The sequence below is a fragment of the Candoia aspera genome, chromosome 6, assembly GCF_035149785.1.
Source record: "Candoia aspera isolate rCanAsp1 chromosome 6, rCanAsp1.hap2, whole genome shotgun sequence".
Taxonomy (NCBI): Eukaryota; Metazoa; Chordata; class Lepidosauria; order Squamata; family Boidae; genus Candoia; species Candoia aspera.
In genome coordinates, this window is record NC_086158.1 from 8,261,420 (window position 1) to 8,283,788 (window position 22,369).

General features: G+C 40.9%; 1 protein-coding gene across 2 annotated transcripts in view; it reads right to left on the reverse strand.

Annotated features, from left to right (window-relative positions):
* Positions 1–2,206: 2,206 nt before the first annotated feature.
* Positions 2,207–22,369, reverse strand: part of SENP5 (SUMO specific peptidase 5) — a 30,962-nt gene continuing 10,799 nt past the window's right edge. For both annotated transcript variants that reach the window (XM_063306372.1, XM_063306371.1), the window contains exons 3-10: positions 19,905–20,010; positions 19,630–19,777; positions 17,336–17,383; positions 16,829–16,906; positions 8,202–8,339; positions 7,156–7,239; positions 3,159–3,209; positions 2,207–3,048 (exon numbers count right to left, since the gene is read on the reverse strand). In XM_063306372.1, the coding sequence (XP_063162442.1) occupies positions 2,938–3,048; positions 3,159–3,209; positions 7,156–7,239; positions 8,202–8,339; positions 16,829–16,906; positions 17,336–17,383; positions 19,630–19,777; positions 19,905–20,010 (764 nt within the window). In that variant the 3' untranslated portion in view covers positions 2,207–2,937. The remainder of the gene's footprint in view (positions 3,049–3,158; positions 3,210–7,155; positions 7,240–8,201; positions 8,340–16,828; positions 16,907–17,335; positions 17,384–19,629; positions 19,778–19,904; positions 20,011–22,369) is intronic.

Genomic DNA, 22,369 nt, shown 5'->3' on the forward strand with positions numbered 1-22,369 from the left:
TCAGCCTGTGACATTGAAGGTCAACATTCTTCTAGACCATTACTTGCAAATTCTGATAATCTTCAGTACAAAGGCAACTTGTCTGTTAATGACGATGATAAAAACGTAGAATTCTGGCAAGGGCTGCCTAGTTTGTATTTTAATAATCTCTTTTTCTAGTGTTCAGCCTCTGTAAGAAATATTTAAAAAGTGCACACAACTCCTTCTCAAAGACTGGGTTGTGTTGTCATCATTCTTTTTTCTTTTGCTTTTTTAGGTGATGAATGCAATAAAAATAAGGATGTTGCTCGTCCAAGGATTACATGATGAATTGCTTGAAGGCAGCATCAGCCAAAAATGCCTTCTGTGTAAGCCTTCTGTTTCCAGCAGGCAGCAAGTAAAGCTAGTAAAACTAGATACAGTATGCATTTCTAACAGCTTGTAAAGGATACTCACACCCCACCTGTAATGGATGTTCATGTCTCTCTAGGACTTGGTGCAAATATCTTTGCAGAAAATGTTACAGAACAGTGCAACTTGTCCAAAGGCTCAATCAATCAAAGGGAGCCTACTCTGGTAAGAAAAGCACTGCTTAATCGAGCCAATCTGGTCTTAATGAAAAGATGCAATGCAAGGGTTTTGTGAAATAGCACTCAGCTCAATAAGACAGTGTACAATGGCCACCTGAATGCTATGACTTTTCTCTGAGAAGAGGTGCAATGATAACAAGAAAATGCTTCTGTGGTAACAGGGATTCGCCTCCATGAAAGAGCCATCTGTTCCAGTTGGCAGAACAAGTGCTGCAGTCAAAGGAACTTATATTAAGGGGCCATTACGCACTTAATTATGCATTTAGGGAATCCACTGCAACAGAGAATGCCAAAACTCTACACTAAATTCTATCTCTATCTTATATTGCATGAAGGAATTTGAGAGGGAACTTGAACTTTCTTAAACTATGCTAGACACGCACATGCACAGACACGCAAATTCAAGGGTTCTAGGCAAACCATGAAGATTTCTCAGCTGGCAAGCTATGGTGGGAAGTGTCTCCTATAGAAATCTGAACTCCTTATGTCAGTCTCTCTGGTCTCCCTTCCCTACCCCTAGTGTTGGCTTTCTCTGGATGATCTGGATTATAATTCCCATTGTCCCCAAGATCTGCTAGGTGGGCTGATGGGGTCTAAAACACTTGAAAGGATGCTCTGGGCTGGTCTTCCTAATCTGCTGTCATCCAGATGTGTTGGAGTTCAAGCTTCCTAGCCAAGGGAGTAATGGGAGCTGAAGTCAACACCATTTGAAAAATTGATGTAGGCAATACAGAATAAATCAGTTTGCTTTGAGCATTAAGAACCATCAACATACAGGCAGCCTAGTACTTCTGTCAGTATAGTTAACATCATGTCCCAATGCCTCAAAGTGAAACTGTGGGATCTGTTAGCAATTGGCATATCCTACATCCATTTAGCCCCAAAATACTGAAGCCAATTTACTAGGTTTCATAATTGCCCTCTTCCCCTCTTCTCTCTTTCTCACATGTACCCCTTATACTACATCAGCTCTGAGCCCCTTCTTCCCTAGAGCCTTAGACAGAAAGTCCCTCATTCTGCAAAGACACAAAACTAGCTTATCCACGTTTGCTAGTTGCATTCCAGAGACTTCACCTTAGAAGTGAGCCTAAACCTGAAAACAAGCACACCAGAGCTGAGAGGGAAGACATTGTGTATCCAGGGTTTACCGCAGGGCACATCTACCGGAAGTAAAATTGTTGCAGGCTAAATTTTGTCTTCCTGTCATGCACACAAAAGCACAAAGGCAATAGAAAGGGAAGGACAGCATTTCTTTTCTCCATAGGATGCATTTTGCTTTTTTTCTGAATGTAACAGGGGTCATCGCCAGTAAGAATCTCAGCTAAACATTTGGCCAGTTAATAGTGGGGGATGAAGGATGGCTTTTTCCTTTACAAGGCTGAACAACTGGTCCATTAGGCCGCCCAGAAGCTTACCACCACCTACATCACAAGTTAAAAATGTCTAAATTCCTACGGGATATCGAGAGGGTGCAAAAATTATTCTGGAGATTGCAGGCTGCCAATTGCTAGGGAAGGAGAAGCGAGCAGGAGGTGGTGGAGTGGCTTGATGTGCACAGACGTTGCTTAAAAATCCCGAGAGCAAGATCGTCAACACGCTGCCTCGATAAATCTACAAGCAAGACTGCCAAATCCAACTGAACGAGCATCTCCATATTTTATTAGCGCTAAAAGAGTCTGCGGTACAAGGGATTCCTTTTGAATGGTATGAAGATTGTGATCTAGTGCCAACTGGCAATTTAAAAAAAAAATGAAATGACCAATTAAAATGGATTTCCACAAACTACATACAGAGTCCAGTTTCCAACTATCTTCCTTCCAAATTTAAGGGGGAAGAGATAGGAAGGAGAAATCATTCATATTTTCTTAAGGAAAAAGAAAAGGATCCTGGATACTCTTTTCATGGAAATGGGATTTTTTCTTTTTTTGTACATTCAAAGATTATTGCATCAGAAAAATGGATCATGCACAGTTCATGTTTTCAGACAAAAACGTTTAGCCTGTATTATTCTTGTCACTTCTAGCTACATTTCAAAGGTGCACCAATTCTACAGTTTTATACTTCTCTTTGCTTTTAGTCGCATGCTTTGCCTATGCGCATGCGTTAGATAATAAATATTAAATACAGGAAAGAACATTAGAAAAAAAAAACCTTGACATTGGGAATATTTTGTGGCAGGTTCACCGGGTAAAGTACAGGTCGAAAGAAAAAAATGTTTGAGGTAATTCTGTTGGCTATAACCACTCCACCAAGACTTGTTTGAAATTCATGGAAGTTTTTTTCTTCTCAGAAAATTCAAGTACACAAATACCAGCTGGGACTCTTCAGAAATGCCAAGGGCTGTTTTTCTTTTGCTTTTCCTTTTTTATTAGTCTATTAGCCGGCATTCACAGAGTTCCTTGTAAATCCTTTTTCGCACTCTGGGCATGTCGTCCTGGGAGAACTGAAAGGACTGGTCTAAGGCGAGGCACTTGCAGTACTGCAGGAAAAATTAAGAAGGAACACGTCTGAGAAACAGGGATAAGAAGCAATGTTCTGGCAGATTCTGAAAAGGGAAAGGCTAGGATTTTTGAAAAGCTACTGCCTTACCTGGAGTACAAAAACTCCACAGTCACTGTCATTTTTCTGTTGTGGAATGCACTGGAAAACCACACAAACAAAACAGAGTTTAACACAGATATTCACATTGGGCCTCCATGTACCAATCTGCATTCTGCAATTCCTCGTTTCCAGATCACTAACTTGCAACCCACACAACAGTTGTCGATGCTCAAAAGGAGAATGCTGGGAAGAAACCCCCTGGCAGGTCCAGAGAAACCCACAGCAGTGAAACCAACCCTAATATCTAATTACGGATGGTTAACACAACACCAGGGCAACCATTTTGCTTTCAGAAAGATCTGGGTTCCGTTTGTGCCATCCATTTAAAAGAGAGCCAGGTTGCAGATAATAGAAAGCTGGCTGACCCCTCCCTCTGCCGCTTGAAGATCACTGAAAAGTCTTGCTGGCTAGACTAGACCATACTGAGGAACATTCTGATCTGGCTCAATTCTTTAAAGATGGATGGTCGAGGTTCTGTATGTCCAGGTTCATAATTTTAGCTGTTAATGGGCAGCAGAGCAGTAAGTTAAGAGTAGATAGGGCAAGGTTTGAATCTAAATTCCTCCAGGGCTTCCCTATGAGAGAGCTACTGGGACAACAGCTCCAAATGCTGACTGCTCCATTCTCTCCTTCTTCCTGGTCCCGTGACCCAGAGCAGGCATATGCAATCCACCCTCTGGGTCTCCTACTCCTGGGAAGCCTCTTCCAGAAGGTAAAAACAGGCCAGCCAGAAATGTAAAACAAAAGAGCTGCCTTCCCTCTAGAATTCCCAGAATCCTGTCAGTATCACCATTGGCTGGGGTTTTTGAGTCCCAACATAGCTGGAGTTCTACAACTTCAGAATGGGGAAGAAAGCTGTAGCATCTGAGCATGAGTCCAGCTAGACCAGCGTTTTTCACACTTGGCAGCTTTAAGACGGGTGGACTTCAACTCCCAGAAGTGAGAAAGAGACACTGTTTTACAAGAGACTGCAATGCTATTCTCTTTTAGGGATAATGCATGGTGGCTAGGGAATTCTGGGAGTTGAAGTCAACACATCTTCAAGTTGCCAAGGCTGAGAAACACTGCTCTATACTCAAGAGGAGTGCAGTTCCTTATGTGGATCTGGCCAAGTAAGTAAACACAAATGTATTTTATAATGGAAAACAAATTCCATCTCCCAACCACATGCCAAATTTTTAATAACCATGACAGGACAGTTCCTTCCCAATTATTTTAAGTAAATATTTGAACATTACTACCTCCTTTACACAGGTACAATTTATTCTAAGCGTGCATGCACATGCAAGCCCAAATACACTAGTGAAGGGACACAGTTATTCTTGGCCTTCCCTCCACAGAGGACAGATTTCTACAGCTCAGTAGTTTAACAAACTTGGGCATCACTAAGGCATTCTAAAGCAAGATTGCCCATTTGGCCATTAAAGATGTACTAGCCTCTACGTAAACACCTCAGCGATGTACTGACTGTGAGGGAAGAGGGAGATATCTGGAGGACATGTTAACAGATTTGCTGTACAGGACACCACCTAGTTAAGCATGCTTCAGGGCAAACTACAGAGGTGACCCCAGGAAGGAGCTCATAATTTGAGCCTAAGCCTCAGCCCTTAGGAAATATAGATGTATATCCTGCATTTCCTCTAGGAACTTAAAAGTTCTATCTCCACCATGACCATCCCAGGAAGCAGTCTGGAAAGAGTGGTAGTAACTGCCCCAAAGTTGCCCAGTATGTTTCCATAGCTGGGAATTGACTTGATCCTTGACTTCCCTGTTCTTAGTCCACTATCTTGGCACTACACCATACTGGTTCCTAGTCTTAAAAAGCCATGCTCTGATGTTGTTGATCTAGTCAGTGCAGCGATTTAATTATTTAATTAATTATTTGTTTGTTTGTTTATTAGATTTCTCCACCACCCATCTTGTGCAACGATGACTCTGGGTGGTTTACAATGAATAAAAGAATGAGGATTCATTATAAAATATAAAAATGAATAAATGTAAAAATGTAAAATATGAAGTCCAAGATGGCCTTAATGAAATTTACTGGGGCTGCATCACGGTACCAGCCATCTCCATGATCGACTATCCCCCCTCTCGCCCCAAGCAAGGTGGCATAGCCAGGTGGGTAAATTATTCCAGAGGACGGGGGCCATGGCAGAGAAGGCCCTCCTCCTGGATCCTGCCAATCGGCAATTCCTCATGGACAGGGTCCATAACATGCCCTCTCTGCCTGACCGGGTGGGATGGGTCAATGTAGTGGGGGTGAGGCAGATCCTCAGGTAGCCTGGCCCGTGCCACGATGGGCTTCAAAGGTGATAACCAACACCTTGAATTGGACCCAGAAGCAAACTGGCACCCAATGCAGCTCGCGGAGCAATGGTGTTTTATATGCCCTCCTTGGGGCTCCTAAGACAGCTTGCGCGGCCACATTCTGCACCAGCTGTAGCCCCCGGATACTCTTCAAGGGTAGCCCCATGTAGAGCGCACTGCAGTAGTCGATGCGGGAGATGACCAGGGCATGAGTGACTGTTCGGAGGGACTCCCAATCCAGGAAGGGGCGTAGCTGGCACACAACACAAAGTTGTGCAAAGGCTCCCCTGGCCACAACTTCCACCTGCTCTTTGAGCAGGAGCTGTGGGTCCAGGAGGACCCCCAGATTCTGCACCGGGTCTGTCTGGGGCAATGCAACCCCATCCAGAACCAAAGATGGTAAATTCCTGGATACCCGGAAGCCCCCAACCCACAGCCACTCCGTCTTACCAGGGTTCAGCTGAAGCCTGTTGTGTACCTAACCATTAATTTCATACAAATGCTTTCCCTTTTATTCCTCCCAGACTACCTTTGATTGTCAATAGCTGATGTACTGGACTCATCTGGCAGCTTGACACTCTACAGGAAAAAGTCACATCTCCCACCTTTCAAACTATCCCTTCAACCCCTTCCTAGTAAGGTACATAGTAAGTCCTACTGTGCAGAAGCCTTTCCCAACCAGGTGCCCCCCAAATCGGTGGGGACGGGGGAACTCCCATATCTGGCAAGGAATTCCGACTTGTGCTTCCAACATATCTGGAGGGACACCCAATCAGGGAAAGTAGCTGTGTACAGTTGCTTGCAAGGAACTAACATAATATTAACTAAGCCACAAATTCAGAGATATTCTGAACAAGCCACATAGTCTAACTTTTATTCAATCCATCTTTATAATAATAGGGAATCAGGGTAATGATGCTATGGTTAAGTAGCAGCTAAGCTGTATTTTGTAGACAGACCATTTTTTTTAAGAAGAGATCTGGTATGTTGGTTACACTCTGCTTCCATGATGGTTAAATTTTTGGCAGCTGAAAGCTGCTTCAGCTACTGGAACATTCTAATTTTCATTTTTCTGTCTGACATTTTAAACTGAGCTCCACTTTTAAATGGTATGTTGTGTGGGGAGGGGGAGCTTTCTGCAGTGCCTGGAAATGGACATCTGGATGGAAATTCTGGGGACTGAAATCAAGAGACCTGGAAGTAGAAGATCAGGAGCAACCTTCCTCTAGCTTGGCTCTCACAGGATATATATCTGAAGGGTGCCTGGTCTAGAGCGGGAATGGGCCATCTGTGTCCCAGGACTGACCGCAGCCACCAAGTTTCTTTTTTTCAAGTACTGAAGTCCCCCTCTAATTAAAACTCCATGGTTCTCCACCATTCTGAACCAAGAAAGCTATGAACATTGCAGAATAAGGCCTGAGGAAGACCCAACACAGTTAAAAAAACAGAGCAAGTTCCAAAGTTAGGGGGGGAACCTTAACATCTTGACCCCCAGCTTACATTCTCACCCTGCCCAGTGAGGCCCTCTCCCCACCACCACCACTGTCAAATACAGCTCTTGGCCTCCAAAGATTGTTCATTCCTGGTCTAGATGGAATGCTTTAATTTTAGATAAAGTCAAACCTTCTGCCAGGCACCACCACAAAAATGTCGTGCCTGTATGAATAGTACTTACCTTTGTAACAGCAGTCTGCCAACCCTGAAGGAAGTCAGGACGATTCTTTTCTCTAGCTTCTGTCAGCAAGTATTTCCGTATGTTCTTTTATAAAAATGGGAGAAGGAGTATGAATCAGAGCCAGTTTGGATCATCCATAAGTTTCTTAAACAAGCACTACCCTACACACCATGCCCCATGAGAGCCAGTGGGATGCAATAAAAAACATTTGGCTTGAAATAGAAAGCACCTTTAATGGCCATGATTTAAAAACATCCTGGGTAAATCTTGCAGAAATCATTAGCTTTCAGTGTAATTAACCTCATGGGGTTTTAATTCATTTTATCTTTGCAACAAATCTGTTTATGTCCTCTGCAGAGCTTTACAGAAAGGAGGAGGATCAATAATGCACACAAATTGCAAGTTATTTAGGACAGCTTTAAGAACGGGCAAGAACCACTTTGTTGTTCCTATTGAAGATTTGTTGGACTACAACTCCCAGAATTGGGAGTATTGTTGGTCTTTGGCCAAAATGGCTGGGACCACTAAGACTTCCAATCATAGCAAATCTGGAGAACACTAAATTAGTAAAAGATATTAAAAACTGAGAAAAAAAAGTGGGGAGAAGTATGCCTCAGCTAGAATTAATAATTTATGGCAAAGGACACAGCAACATCAATTGCATATTTTGTAAGTAAGGTATTCTAGGAAAAAGCTTATAAATGATGGCTCCAGCCAATTTGTAAGAAAGAAATTTTGGACAGCTAAAGTAATAGGTGGCCTGGCTCTAACAATTCAAGCAATGTGGCATTTATTCTGAGATTCTTGATGCTGTAATGTCTTATCATTTGCCCAAGTTCACAATTTAATGGCTACAGCAATATCCAAAGTAGGCCCATTTGTATATTAACCAACTAATGCTCTATCCCTTTGAAGAAAGACGGCTTGAGATTTGTAAATCAGAAAGACAGTGCTACATTGAGGAAAGCTCTATTAGAGGGAGGACCAAGCTCCTTGTGTTATGAAAGATGGACACATTTTATTAGAACAGCAGCAGTTCCTCTTACCTCTACGCAGAACTTAAAATGAATGCCTTGAGAGTCATAAAATGAAATAATTCGGTTAGGGAGATTCACAGTAATTAAGGACCAGTGGACTTCCAGATGAATAGGAATTAATAAGAGGGTCTTTTTGAAGAGGTCCACCTGAAAAAAGTGCAGGTCATCCATCACCAGGAGGAAGCAATATATCACCTGCCCACAATGCCGAATGCATCATCAATTCCCACAGAACCATAAAGAAAACCACCAGAAATTTCCAACAAGGCCCTCCCTGGATACAATAAGACAAAGGAAACTTAGGGTGCACTGCCTGCCAATTTCACACAAACGCCATACCAGCTTCCTCTTTACCTGGGGTGAAGAATTACTGCCTTCCAAATCAGGGGTTAGAATTTCCATCAACTCAATAGCCATTTCAAGGTTTACATGGCATGCCAAGGGCCACACAGCCTTTACTGGGAGAGAATTTCAGACGTTTGAGGAGTGCATCCACAAAGTTTATTTTGGCCCTTCACACACACACACACACTCACACACACACATATGGCCCACATTTCTGATCCCCAGGTCATAACATTTTGTATCCCTGCTCTAGATGCTGTTAAGATTCCAACTGACACCATTGCCAGGGAAAATGAAACTTATAGCCCATCTTCTGGACAAAGCTGTCCTCCTGCCTTGTACTCATTCAATTTACCATGAGGAAGTAGTAATGCAGTTGGTATGGGGAGTTCTAGGTAGTCATGATTTCAAGTAGGACATTCTGGCTGATTAAGGCCAATCTATTTTATTAGAGACAGAAAGGCACAAGCTGTGTTCCAGGCAGCCGGTTGTTTTGCTTGAATGCGATTTTAGGACCAGTGTGTTAAAACCAGGAGCAGGGTTTCCAGTTCAAAGCTACCCTTACACCCTTAAGCCAAGTGTCATCTACAACTTCACAGAGGTCCCGCAAGGAGAATTTTCCATTCTCCACCTAAAACTGCATTCAAACCCCGCAGCTCCCAGGAGAAGGCAGGAGACACAAAAGTGGCAATGCAAGGGTTGAGGCATGAATTACTGTCTGACAGAGCAAATTAATAACCCCAGGTTACTTCTCAAGAGAACAGTGGCTATACAGCAAACGCTACCAATATCATTTCAGGCAGCGGTTCCACATGGATACCAGCCCCTCTCTCCCCTCCCCACTCAAGTAGGCAGAAGAGCTCCTTGGATTGCAAGAAACAATTCTTTTGCCAAAGACAATTGCAGCTTTGATGACAAGCGCAACATCTCTGAAGCACCAACTGCATGCAGAGTGCACCACAGACTCTAGAAGCACCCCTGCATCTGAACAACCTTCAGCAGACCAGCAAAGCTATAATGGAGGGAGGCAGAGGCAGATGGCCGAAGGCCAGGTTAGAGGACAAGAAGCTTTTGAGGTACTAATTCAGAGCAAGCATCAAGAGATGCTCTGAAGCACACAGGAGCATGAACGAAGCCACCTCCTTTGCAGCTGCAGGTCCGCTGATGAGCTGCAGACAGGTGCTAGGTTTGTGCTGCCGCCACGTGTCCCAACACATCTCCCAAATCAGGTCTGAAACAGTGCACAACCTGCACACACACTAGCAGAGGACAAGCTCCAAGACCCTTCACTCTCTGCTATCCTTCTCTTTCCTCCTCCAACAACCAAGGGCAGGGACATGGTCTGAACCCCCGAGGGCTTTTGAAATCAGGTTGAAGGTAGCAAGGTGCTGTTTCTGGCCTTGATGAAGTAAGGGCAGTTTAAGAAGGCCTCCCCGAAAATCTTCAGGCAGATGGGGGCTTTTTACAGGAGACAGTGGAAGAAGAAAAACACAAATAGTCATTGATTAAAAGAAATGGTAGAGAAAATGCACTACTATCTGAACACTTCCTTCTTCAGAATCTCCCTGATAAAAGATCATTAGGGACCAATAAAAATCACACTGCGCATTATATTTTGTTCTCCTGTATGTTTCTGGAATTCCAATTAGACACATTTTGTTCTGAAAGGCAGACAGCACACAAAAGGACAAGAGATCCTCAGTTGAAACAGCATGTTGTTCTGTGTCAATGATAACTTTTAAAGCTGTTTTTTAGATTTATAGCCTGCCTCTCCCCCAGGAATGCAAAGGGGTGAGCACAGCATACCCACCGTTTTTTCACCAGCACCACCACCACCACAACCCTGTGAGGTAGGTTGGGCTGAGAGAGACTGACTAGCTCCAAGTCCCCCAGGGAATTTCCATGGCTGAGGGGGTACCTGAACCTCCTCAACCATAGCCCAACAGTTTGCATATTCATGTAGGCCAAGCCACTAAACAGCAAGTTTTCCCACTTGGATTTCATATTTATATTTATTATTTTAGTATTGTGGATGTTGACTTTGTAATTTTGTGTGCTGAGGTTTTTAAAGCATAATTTTATTGTAAACCGCCCAGAGTCCCCCTTTTTGGGGGGAGATGGGCGGTAATAGAAATGTGAATAATAAACAAACAGACAAACAAACAGCAAGTTAAATATTTCCAACTTTTCAGTAATATAGTCATTAAAAATGCTGCTGAAATTTAGTGAAGTGATAAAAGGGGAATCTGGGGATCTGCTAGCAGAGGATAGGGTGGATTTTTTAAGGAGTTTTTCTGCTTTCATCCAGTTTCACCCACTTTGCATGATGACCCTGTCCAGTGGAGCCCCGGTAAAGGATAAAAAATCCATCCTCAACCAATATCAGAATGCACATCTTTGACCCAGACAGTCCCCTGGGACTCAATTTTCCTTCCCAGCAACCATTTATTTGATGCAATTTGCCAAGTAAAACAGAAATTTCAATTTGTTTAAAATGATGGTGAAAACATCTTTCCGTATTGACTTGTTCAAAATCAGAATTATTTGACAGCATACAATGAGATGGCGTTAAGCATAAAATTAGCATTTCTATGCATGGTGCTCAACACAGAGAAATGTCCACCAGTTCATGCCACCAAATGTCAAGGTAGCTCTTCAATTCTGCAACCCAATCCACTAGTGAAGAGCTGGAAGGCACCTAAGAGAGATGGAAACTGCCCCAGGCAAGTGATAATGATGGCAGTTTAATGGACAGGAGAAACATATTTGCAAACAAGGCTCCATGAGTGGAAAATAAACCTGTGAAGCTTTAGTTAATCCAAAATGCAGGCTCCTGTTTATTAGCTGGCACTAGCCACCCTGAACATATTGTGAGTTTGGAAGGAGGCAATACCTGGAAAGAATTCCAAAATAAGCCAAGAGGACATCTGCTTAACAGCCTCAGAATACTCAATGAAAACTCCAAATAAAAGTTCTTCTTGCTTTGCAATCCTAAGGGAACAAAAGCCTTGGAACTTTAAAAAGAAGATACAGGAGGAGAAAGATACAGAAATAGCAGAACATCCAACCTTCTGCCATCTGCATCTGTGATCTTGCCTCTAAAGAAGTAACACTGTTACATAGGCAAACCCAATGCTCTGACAAAAATGGGAAGAATCAAGTAACGCCACTATAGAGTGGACTGAATAATCTCAGAAGAAACTGGTGAACAAATGAAACTATTTACAGAATTTCTGAATCAGAAACCAATGTTCTATCTCTGTATTAAATTTAAGAGCCACCTGAGGACAAAACCAGGGGCCACTTCGGGGGAAAAAAGCCTCATTGTGGTGATGGATGATTCCCTGCTGATAGGACCTAAGGCAGCTGTGCGCAGACACAATGTCACCACGGGAGGTGTGTCATCTTCCAGGTGCCCATATCCAGAGCTTAACAGAGAGATTACCAAGATTATTCAATGTTCCTTTCCTCTTGATTCACGTGGGGATGAGTAACATGGCCAGAAGACACCTGAAAGAATCTCTTGCCAGGAAAGTGAAGTAACTGGGAGGACAAGTAATTTTGTCATCAATCTGTTCAGTTGAGAGTCACAGAGCAAGAAGAGAAAACAGGGTCCTGGAAATCAACATCTGATTACATAGATGGTGAAGCCAAGAAGACTTTAGATTCTACAACGATGGCCTATGCTATCTTCACAAAGGACCTCAGTGAGTATATAGGAAGAACTGGGAAGGAAGGGCTTGGCAGGCACTTTGCCAGTCTCATCAGGATGGCATAAAACTAGTATCAATTACAGATGATAGGAACAGTCCAGAAGCTAACATGCAGACAAGGGCTAGGACAAGTAAGTGATGGGAAAGGTTCCCTGTGCAAGCATTGAGTCACATCTGACCTTTGTGGGATGCCGCTTTTGCGACGTTTTCTTGGCAGACTATAGCGAGGTGGTTTGCCATTGCCTTCCCCAGCAAGCTGGGTACTCATTTTACCAACCTTGGAAGGATGGAAGGCTGAGTCGACCTGAACCGGCTACCCAAGAATCCAGCTTCCACTGGGATCGAACTCGGGTTGCGGGGAGAGTTTCAGTTGCAATGCTGCTGCCTACCACCCTGCGCCACACGAGGCTTAGGACAAGTAAAACAGAACACAAAGAGAGAAAAATGGGATGAGCGCTTAGCATTTTGCAGGATATTACAACAGAGACACTTGCAGGTGGTACTCAAAACCTCAGAACTTTCTACACTATTGCAGAATATGAAAAATAAACAGAAGGAAACAAAAGGTCCTAGCTCAGAAAGACAAAGATGTTGTGACAAGACATCATGGAAACTTAACAGGGATTATAATCATGATGGCCTATGATACTGGAAGGCTACAGCTTATTCAAAAGGAAAAGATCCAGCAGAAAGGATGGGGGCATTGCACTGTATGTGAAGAAAATATATACTAGCACAGAATTAGGAATGCAGCATGGACATCCCATTGAAATTGAGTTTGGCTAAGACTAAAAGGAGAAACCAAAGTGAGAGTTACCAAAAACAACAAAAAGGGATTACTTGGGCATGTTAGAAACAAAAGGAAAGCCAAAGAGCAGGTAGGTCCAATGCAAGGAAAAATGGTGAATTGGTAATGAGAGACAAAAAGAAAACAGAACTTCTTAACTCCTGTTGTGTCTTTTCTCAGAAGAGAAATGGAGCTCTAGCTGGACCTTGTGATGGCACTGGGGGAAGGAAGGAAGGAACTGAAGCTTAAGATAGACCAGGAGGGGATAAGAGTGAATTAACTAATGTAAATGAATTCAAGTCTCCATGTGCATATAGATTACATCCTGGAATACTGAAAGAACAAGCAGATTATGATCGCAAACTTTGAGAACATCCTCTCAATGTTCAGCAAATATCATCCTCATCTTCAAAAAGGAGAAGAAGGAAGACCCAGGAAATTACTGACTTGTCAACTTAACACTAAATTGGGCAAGATCCTTGAACAGATCAACAAGCAGCATGTGAGCACTTGCACTGGCATGCTACAATTAACAGGAGCCAGCATGGGTTGTTGCAAACAAATTGAGATGGCTTAATCTTCTCTCTTTCTCTGATGCTCTTTTGGGTCACATTAATAGAAGCATGAAGTCTAGGTCACAGGAATTGTTCCAATGTATTCTGCCCTGGTCAGACCCTGCTTGAAATACTTCATGGTTCTGGGCACCACAGTTCAAAAAGAACAGAGGGAAAATGGAATGAATTCAGAGGAAGACAGCCAATATAGCAAGGAGACTGGAAACCAAACCAGCTTTCAGTTAGTAAATTAGGCTGGAATATTTAGACAGGGCTACATAACACCAGCTCCTAGAAATAATACAGTGAGAATTAACTATTGCTTGGAAAGTAACTGAGAGCAGAAGCGGCCAAAATAAGATACCCTTATTCTCAGTTTTAAAAAAGGAAGGAAAAAGTACACATTCTCAGTTTGATTAAAATCCATCCAAGTGAAACTGCTATTTGCAGCTGAACTCAAAAGGCTCCATACAAAGCATGAACAAAACTCAGTCCTACTATGCAAGTCAAGTAACAAAATCCAATTTAATTTCCCATTCCAAACAGTAGAATGGAACATTTTGATTTATGAAGCCTTGTTCTAAATAAATATTTACAAAAGTTATTTTAACTTCAAAAGAATTTGAAGAAAGTTGGCCTGTACAAGCCACTAAAATAATCATATTTTTGTGGTACTACGATTGATTTTAGCCAAAGGGCCAAGAAGACTTTTCCCTGGTCTATTCCCCAAAGAATCATATTCTCACCAGCTATGCCATCTATGGTACGCTTACAGGGCACACTGGTTCTTAATCAAGAAGATTCAAAAATCTGATTTAGACCAGTTTAAGGCAAATTTCCGACTGATCAGCCTTGTCTTTCCTAAACAATGGAGCAAATTCAATTAAAGCAGGTAGATTTATAATAGCACTACTTACTTTAATTCATTCTTACAACTGGATTTTATAACAAAATATGTATTTTCAAAAACAACAGCTTCTCTTACAATTTTTTATACATACATACATACATACATACATACATATATAATTCTGAAGTTACAAGTGGAAATATAGGACCCTGTGCACATTTTAGCTTCTCTTCTTTCATGTGGGAGGGAACTTGAGTATCAAGAAATACCCACGACCAATGGGCTACCATATGTTGTGGCAGTTACTAAGCAACAAAATGCCTCTGTTTGAAGGGCATTCTTAATTTTTCAGAAATGGACCTAAAATTATACACTGAGAGTGCCCAGTGAGAGTACTTGCTGGGCCTTTTTAAGAATATTCCATTCCACCGTATTTCTTTCATCCTCCTTCAGGATTTCAAACCTGCTAAGCATGCTTAATTGTCACTTAGCTCTTTTGGGGTTCCACAGCAGGAGCTTTTCCCCTTAAACACCCTATCATTCTGCGAGCCTTGGGGTTCTACCTTTGCCCCTGTACATGAATTAAACTCTTCTGGCTTTATACAGAATACCCTACCAGCTATGACCAGAACAGCACTCCCAACACATCAAGAGGCACCAGACTGGGGAAGGCGGAAGAGATTAACTATATGCTACAAGGCTTACAGCATGCTAACAAAGCTGTTCTTTCCCTATTAATACTTAAGAAAACTCTGGCTTTTGTTTTATTTTTAAAGTCCATGCATTTTTATCGTGATCATGCTGTTTCCAAAAAGTTGGAATTTAAAATTTGGGTGTTAAGAATGGAATCAAAGTCAAACAATTGCTACCAGTGATGGCAGCCATGGCTACGTTCTATGGTTGGTAAGACTATGCTTTCAAGTGCCCTAGAGCATGAGGAGGAGAGAAAGCATTGCACTCATGTCCTTTCCATTATCATACAATCAGTTCCATGGTGACTAAAACCTGGAGCAGAAAGGTCTATGATCTGATCCAGCACAACATCCATATTCTTAAGATTATTATGAGACATTTAAAAAGTTTCCTTCAAAGCTTCTAGATCAACAGTCTACTTCAGTCTTTGCTTATGATTTTAAGAAAACACCTGTCATGTTCACTGTTTCAATGTACAGTATACACCGTAACTTTTCACATGCCATCACGCTGACGCGCGTTTCTGTTTGGGAGGGAGCTGCTGTGAAACCTTGTACCAAGCTCTGTATCTGTATTCATTACAATGGAATGTGTTTGGGTTATGTTCTCTGTTCAAGGACTTTTCCCGCAGACCATCAGAAACTGTTAGGAGCACCTGGGATTGTGAACTTGAGAAGATTCTATGGGGGGAGGGATCTCATTTGCACTGAGGGTTTTTAGTTTGCATTTGGCACGCTTTCATCATTCTCAGCTTTCTCTGTGATCCTGCATACTATTCTTTAATAAATCAGATATCTTTGAATTCCTGCTCAAGAGTCTGATAGTGTTTTAGAATAGGCAACCGTTACAACACCTAAAGTGAAACACACACATACACCCACACAAACTGAGGGAGAGGCGGGCTTGTTGCAATTCATCTGTAGAAGAGACAACAGGAAATTGCCCTTTTTAAACTTGCTATATCCTTTTCCTCTCCTTGTACCTTTATCTTACCCAGCATTTTGGGTTTCTTATAATTCACATTTACTCAAAGATTCTTCCAGCTCTCATCTTGGGATGCCAGTGATAATATGATGTCAGATGGACCTGGCAAAAGTGTTTTTCCCAGCAGAGACCAAGTGGGTAGGTTGGCTCACCACTAACCAGTTATTAGCTTTTACTATATTTGGAAGATATTTCTGTCAGTCAGTGATGCTGAAGGATAGTTCTCCTTCAATATTGCCTCAGATTCCTGAAGTAGGAATCTTCTAACCCAATGTTTATTTCTGCTTTAAGAAGTCAGCTAAATATTTCAACCAGGGCTAACTGGCACCTTCCAACTCTATGATTTTATTACACTAAGAGATCACAATACGGCCAAGCCTCTACATAAATAGGTTAATCTAGTCAAGGACAGAATCTCACCTGAGGATAGGAAGACACTAGTCTCTTCTGAGTCTTGGTTCTACTATGAAACCCACAGTGTCATTGTGCTGTGCTCAACAACAACAAGGAAATGTTATTTGCTCCTGATTGTTGCCAGCATGTCACAGCCACTTCCATTAAAACAACCCTTTGGTTTTGACACGTATTATTTTCATATTTTTATGAATGGGAAAAGTTCATAAAGTTCATAAATTTCAAATGCATTCTTTGCAGTGGTTCAAAAGTTCTCACCTGCCAAGGGCTTTCCAGAATAGCAAGTACGAACTTACCTTTTTAGTCCATCGTTTCACCCCATTATATCCTTTGGTTACCAGCTGTCTATGGAAAAAGCTGTTGAAGAAATGAACCTATAAAGACAAGGTGATCAGTGGATTTACTGATCAAATCAGAGCTCGTAATTCCAGTACTGAATCGGGTCCTCAACAGTAAAGCCATTGCATGCAACAAGAGAAGGATAAGGGAGCAGTGTAAGGCCCCATCTTCATAAACCATAGTTCATGCATCTATGCATAAACATCCAAACAATATTCATACATACATATACAAAACATAAGTAGCGTAAGACCCTGCACTTTAGCTACCCTACTGTCCCCACCACCACCCGGCTTTCCAGGTGATTTGGCTAATTATAAATAATACTGTTAATAAATAAATCCAGGTGATTTCTCCAGTTTTTACTTAAGGTAATTTTTATTCCCCCGCCCCCACCCCGCTTTTTAAAAAGTCTTATTTTGCTGATTTTACCTAAAAAGACAAAATAAAGGAAGGATACTTACCTTATCAGGGACTGCATCCATTATTAGCTCACCATACATGTTGATAATCTGAAACAGTTTAGATAAATTGGTAAAAAAAGGAATAGATATTAAGTCCAGTGCTGAGCCATTTTACAGAACATAAAGTATATATCAAGTTCTGCATGTTAGTTTAATACAGGCAATCTGCACAATCCAGTTCTAGGCAAAGGAACAGCAAAAACTACAAGTACCCCGAATTGAGGAAAAAATGTTTATTTTCTCTTATACCATAACCTAGTAATAATTGGGGGGGGGGGGTGTTGAAACAAGATGTTATGCTGGGCTGCCCTACCTCTGTGATTTCAGGCACCGCACACACTAATATCTAATAATATATCTACAGACATAAAGGCTTGAAAACAAATCCAGAGCTTCTTCAGCAATTCATTATTTGCCTAAAGCTCCACTTTGCATATTTTTCTATACTTCCATTGAAATGAGGCATATGAATGCATCCCCTTCAAAACTTACTCTAGATAAAAAGATTTCCAAATCAGAAACTACCATGAATAGCTGCTCTTGTTCACTCTGCTTGTGTGATTTGTTTTTAAGTTCCTCTTACAGATTTTGTATAGTGTGTTCCAAACTTTTCGGAGACCATCTCACAAAGAAAAGGAGTCACCACTCTCCACAACACAAAATCACTGCATTTTACATTTACTGGTTCAAGAAATGATTTGTTCATCTCAAATGTTGGGTCTACCCTGTTGCACCTGCCCGAAATTCTTTGTCCCACAAGAAAACATGCTTAAGAGATTAAATAATGGGGATGTGTTAAAAATAAAATAAATGAGCTTCATTGGGTGTGGGAACAACATGACCTATGCTGTTCCTTGTCTACTAAAGCACCTTTTAGAATTCATAAGGTTTATGTGCCGCTAGAACTTTCATCATGATGATAACAAAGATCATTAAGCACAGCAGCTGAATCAAGGCCATTCTTCTTTTACACTAATCAATTCTTCAGGAACTCTGCAAGCAGCAGATAGACCACCTTTAATGCCTTGGAAAATATGGAAGATAAAAATTTGATAAATAACCAGTTTACTCCTGTGGCCTTCTAAGAGTTAAGCAAGTATATACAGATAAGAGTAAAATGTGTCTAAACTTGATCTTCTGTACTTAGCTTTTATCACTTAGCTGAAGCTTAATATATACCATTTGAGATGATCCATTCTTTTAAACTGCACTTTTACCGGGAGTTCTACAGCAACAAGCAAGATAGTCTACTTCATAGGATTAACATAGTAGAATGTATCACTTAGTGGCCTAATGTGACAGAAATTAAATATCTTTTAAAGCAGACAGAGACACACTCACATGCATACATTAATTCTAGAAAAAGTGGGTTATTTGTATACATATTCTCGTAATTAATCAAGACGATTGCTATAAGTGCTTTAGACTTTCCAACACACGCACACACAGAGCAAGTAAGTTTTTAAATCACATTTTTAAGAAAAACTTCCTTTCTCATTTTTAGGCAGAGATAGAAACTATCACTTAATACAGCCAAAATATATGAAATAGAAACTGTTGTTATTTTCTTTAGAGATTCATATCTAATTGTTTACAGTCACTTCTCTTTGTGAACGCATTTTTCTCAACTGCCTAAAGAATCTGATATTTTAGCTCTCTCATTTCCATTTACTCCAAACTTTTGGCCATCTAATTAAGAAATCATATTCATATAAATCAAGTTATCTTCTCTCACCATGTCAACCTATCCAATCTGAATTCAGAATTCATTCAAATATAGCTGTCACCTACTTTGTAGGTTGGTTGGCTGATAAAAATCTGAATGGGCATTTATTGTTTATTCCAAGTTTACCATATCATCCGTCTAGGTCTAAATACTAAGATATCATCCCTGTAGTTTGTTTTATGTGGTGTATGGGAATATTCTCTTGTTAGCTGTGCTGAAAGTATCTCAGTGAGCTTAGAGAATCCTCACTTTACAAAGGCTTTTGTGGCGTAACAGTGGCAATTCTTTCCTAAACAATTTCCTAATACATACAACCCACTAACCAGAGGTTCTGAATCTTTCTGGCCAGGTGAGCACATCAGGAATTGTGAGAGTACTATGGGCTCTTTCACTGAATGGCTCCCATCCACGCACGCCCAGCAACAAGATACCCATCCACCAAAATGCTCCCCTCCATCATTGCTTCCAGCATCCTGGGAAGCTCTCCAAAGAAGACAACATTCCATACAACCACCCTGGTAGTCAGCAAGTAGATACTTCTTGGTGAATTTTTACAGCAGAGCCTCACCTGGTCATTTAACCAGTTCTGACCATCTAGTGTTGTCAAATCATCCATATCCAGCATGTGCTTATTATAAAAGACCCGGAAATTGCAAGTGGAAGATTTTGGATGCCTCGTCTGATACTTCATGATTTCTTTAGTGATAAATGGCTTTCTGGAACAGAGTTAAGACAGCCAACGTTAAGTAATCCCAGTACTTGTGAGATACAGGTACATAGACCCACAAACATGGAATTTGGAGCAGGAATGAGCAGAGCAGAAAATTATGGAGAGCTACTAACCGATGAGAAAAATCTTCATTAAAGACTTCCTTTAATCTTCCCATAACATCTTTTTCACAAAGTGGAACTAAGCTGCCGTATTTCTTTATTACTTCATCTAGGAATCCTTCAAGGAAAAGATTTGTATATTAAAAAGATGCAGACTTAACAGAATTAATTACAAAAGATCTGGCAAGTTTCAATAAACCATCTTTTAGTCTAGAAAATATAGCACAAAATTAACCCACAAGGTTAACTATTGGGCAAAGACAGTACTGGAGGTAGACCTGGGATCCCAGAAGTATAGTTGCAAATTATAACATGCACAAACCAAGCAATTTCTCATTAAAGTCCAATAAATTTATGCTTCCTTCCAGACACCAAGAAACAGAAAAAAGGAACTGTATTTCTCAAAATGTGTTAAGATGATTAACTTCCAAAAATCCTAGCCAGAATGCTGGTTTTGGACATGCTTGCAATGAAGCCTCAGAGCTGTAGTCCCAACAGAGCCAGAAGACAATAGGCTAGAAAGCCCACCCTTACATTTGTCTAAAAAGCCAGAATCCTACCTTGTGATCCAAAGAAAAACTAGGTATTATTATTACCAACATGACTAAGGCCCTACAGATCATCTAGTACTGTAGTCCCCGTCAGACAGACAGGGGAAGATCATACAGCTACAGAGCCTGATTAACTGACCCTATGATGGGAAGCATTTCTAGACAGATACAAGAGGTTCAACAAGCATAATCTAGGACACTTGGGAGAAAAGACTTCATTCTTAATAATTAAATAACACTCAGGCTCTTTTTCCATGTGTTTCATTAATGTAGGGAAGGGTGAGGAATATACTATGAGCACAAGCAAGCAGACACCTTGGATGACTGGACTTCAACTACAGTGTGATTGCTCCAAATCAGTAACCTATTTTGAAAGACTCATTGTAAGTAACTGCAAAAAGGAAAAAGAGGAGAAGCAGACAAGACCTATCTGAGCATTTGGTGTTCATACAGTTATTTCTGACTGGTTTTATATGGATATATTGCACTCAACTCAAACTGATGTGATATTCCAGACAGTCATGAAAATCTATACCAGATTCATTCACCAATCTCTAGTAAAAACCTTGCTTGCGTTTTTTATTATTAAAGTACCAAACTCCCTTAATTATATCAATAATAATTTACTTTACACCACTTCTATCTCTGCTTGCATCAAGAACAGATTTCAGCATGAAATACTAAACGCCCAGGGCTTGATCACCCACTATTCAATAGCTTATCTTGAGTTGATCTGGTGGCTTCCTTGTTGATTTGTTACATCCTCAAGTCCAACGGTGGCCACTTTTGAAGCACACATGAACACATTAACACCACAATAAGCATTTCTAGAGCATGAATGTATAATTTAGTCAGACATAGATGGTCAAGTATAAATCAATTTTCCCATCTTAAATCCTTATTGAATAGTTTCCATATTCAATCTGCCTTTTAAAAATGAAAATTTTATATTTTTATATTCATGAAAGATTATGCATTTTAATACACATTTTTGTCTTGTTATTTTTACTAATATATTCATTTCTGCACATAGGTCTACCTAATATACGCCTTTTGTGCATCCATCTCTCTCCCCCTCTGCAAAACTGTGAGAACTACAAATGCCAAATATCTCTACTTGGATTCAATACTAAGATAGATCTGCATTAAAATGAGAACCAATTTCTCTCCCATCAATGCAATGCAGGGTTTCATTGTGTTTTAAAGACTGAATCAGGCAAACACACGTCTGGTCAGAGTTCTGAGTCTTATTTTTCAACTCACCCACATGCATACTGCAGGGACTTCAACCTTACTAAGCCAGCCAACACCCTTGGAATTTGAGGATATTAAGAGCGCTCACAAAACAACTGCCACAGCAAGAATGGCCAAGCAGTGCCATCCATTGACAGGAAGGCAAACTAGTGACAATGTTCCCAACCACCACCACGCTTCCTATCATCTGAGCTTAGCTTTGGCTTTTTTAAAAAAGGCAAACAGGCAAACTGTGAAACAAAGCACACTGCAGTACCCCCGCTTTTTTTTTTCTTTTAACAAAGAAAGCATCTAGAATCTTGTGGGGTGGAGGTGGAAGCATTATTGGAAACCAAGTAACGCCTGAGGGTGCTTCTTTGTTGGCAGCATGCTAAGTTCTCAGTTTTAAATAAAATAAAATAATCTAAAAAATCCAGACCTTTCTGCTTTACTCTTTCTAATGTGTCTGCAAATGAAGTGACTCAAAGGAAGGGAACAAGTGGGAGGCAGAGGATTAAATATTCCCTACTATTTCTACCTTTTGCTCATATGAAATGGTAACCTGAATTCTCAGATCTTGAATACCACTAGCTTCACAAGACACTGTAATATATTGTTTTGCCCAACAATCTATACCAGTGTTTCTCAACCTTGGCAACTTTAAGATGGGTGGACTTCAACTCCCAGAATTCT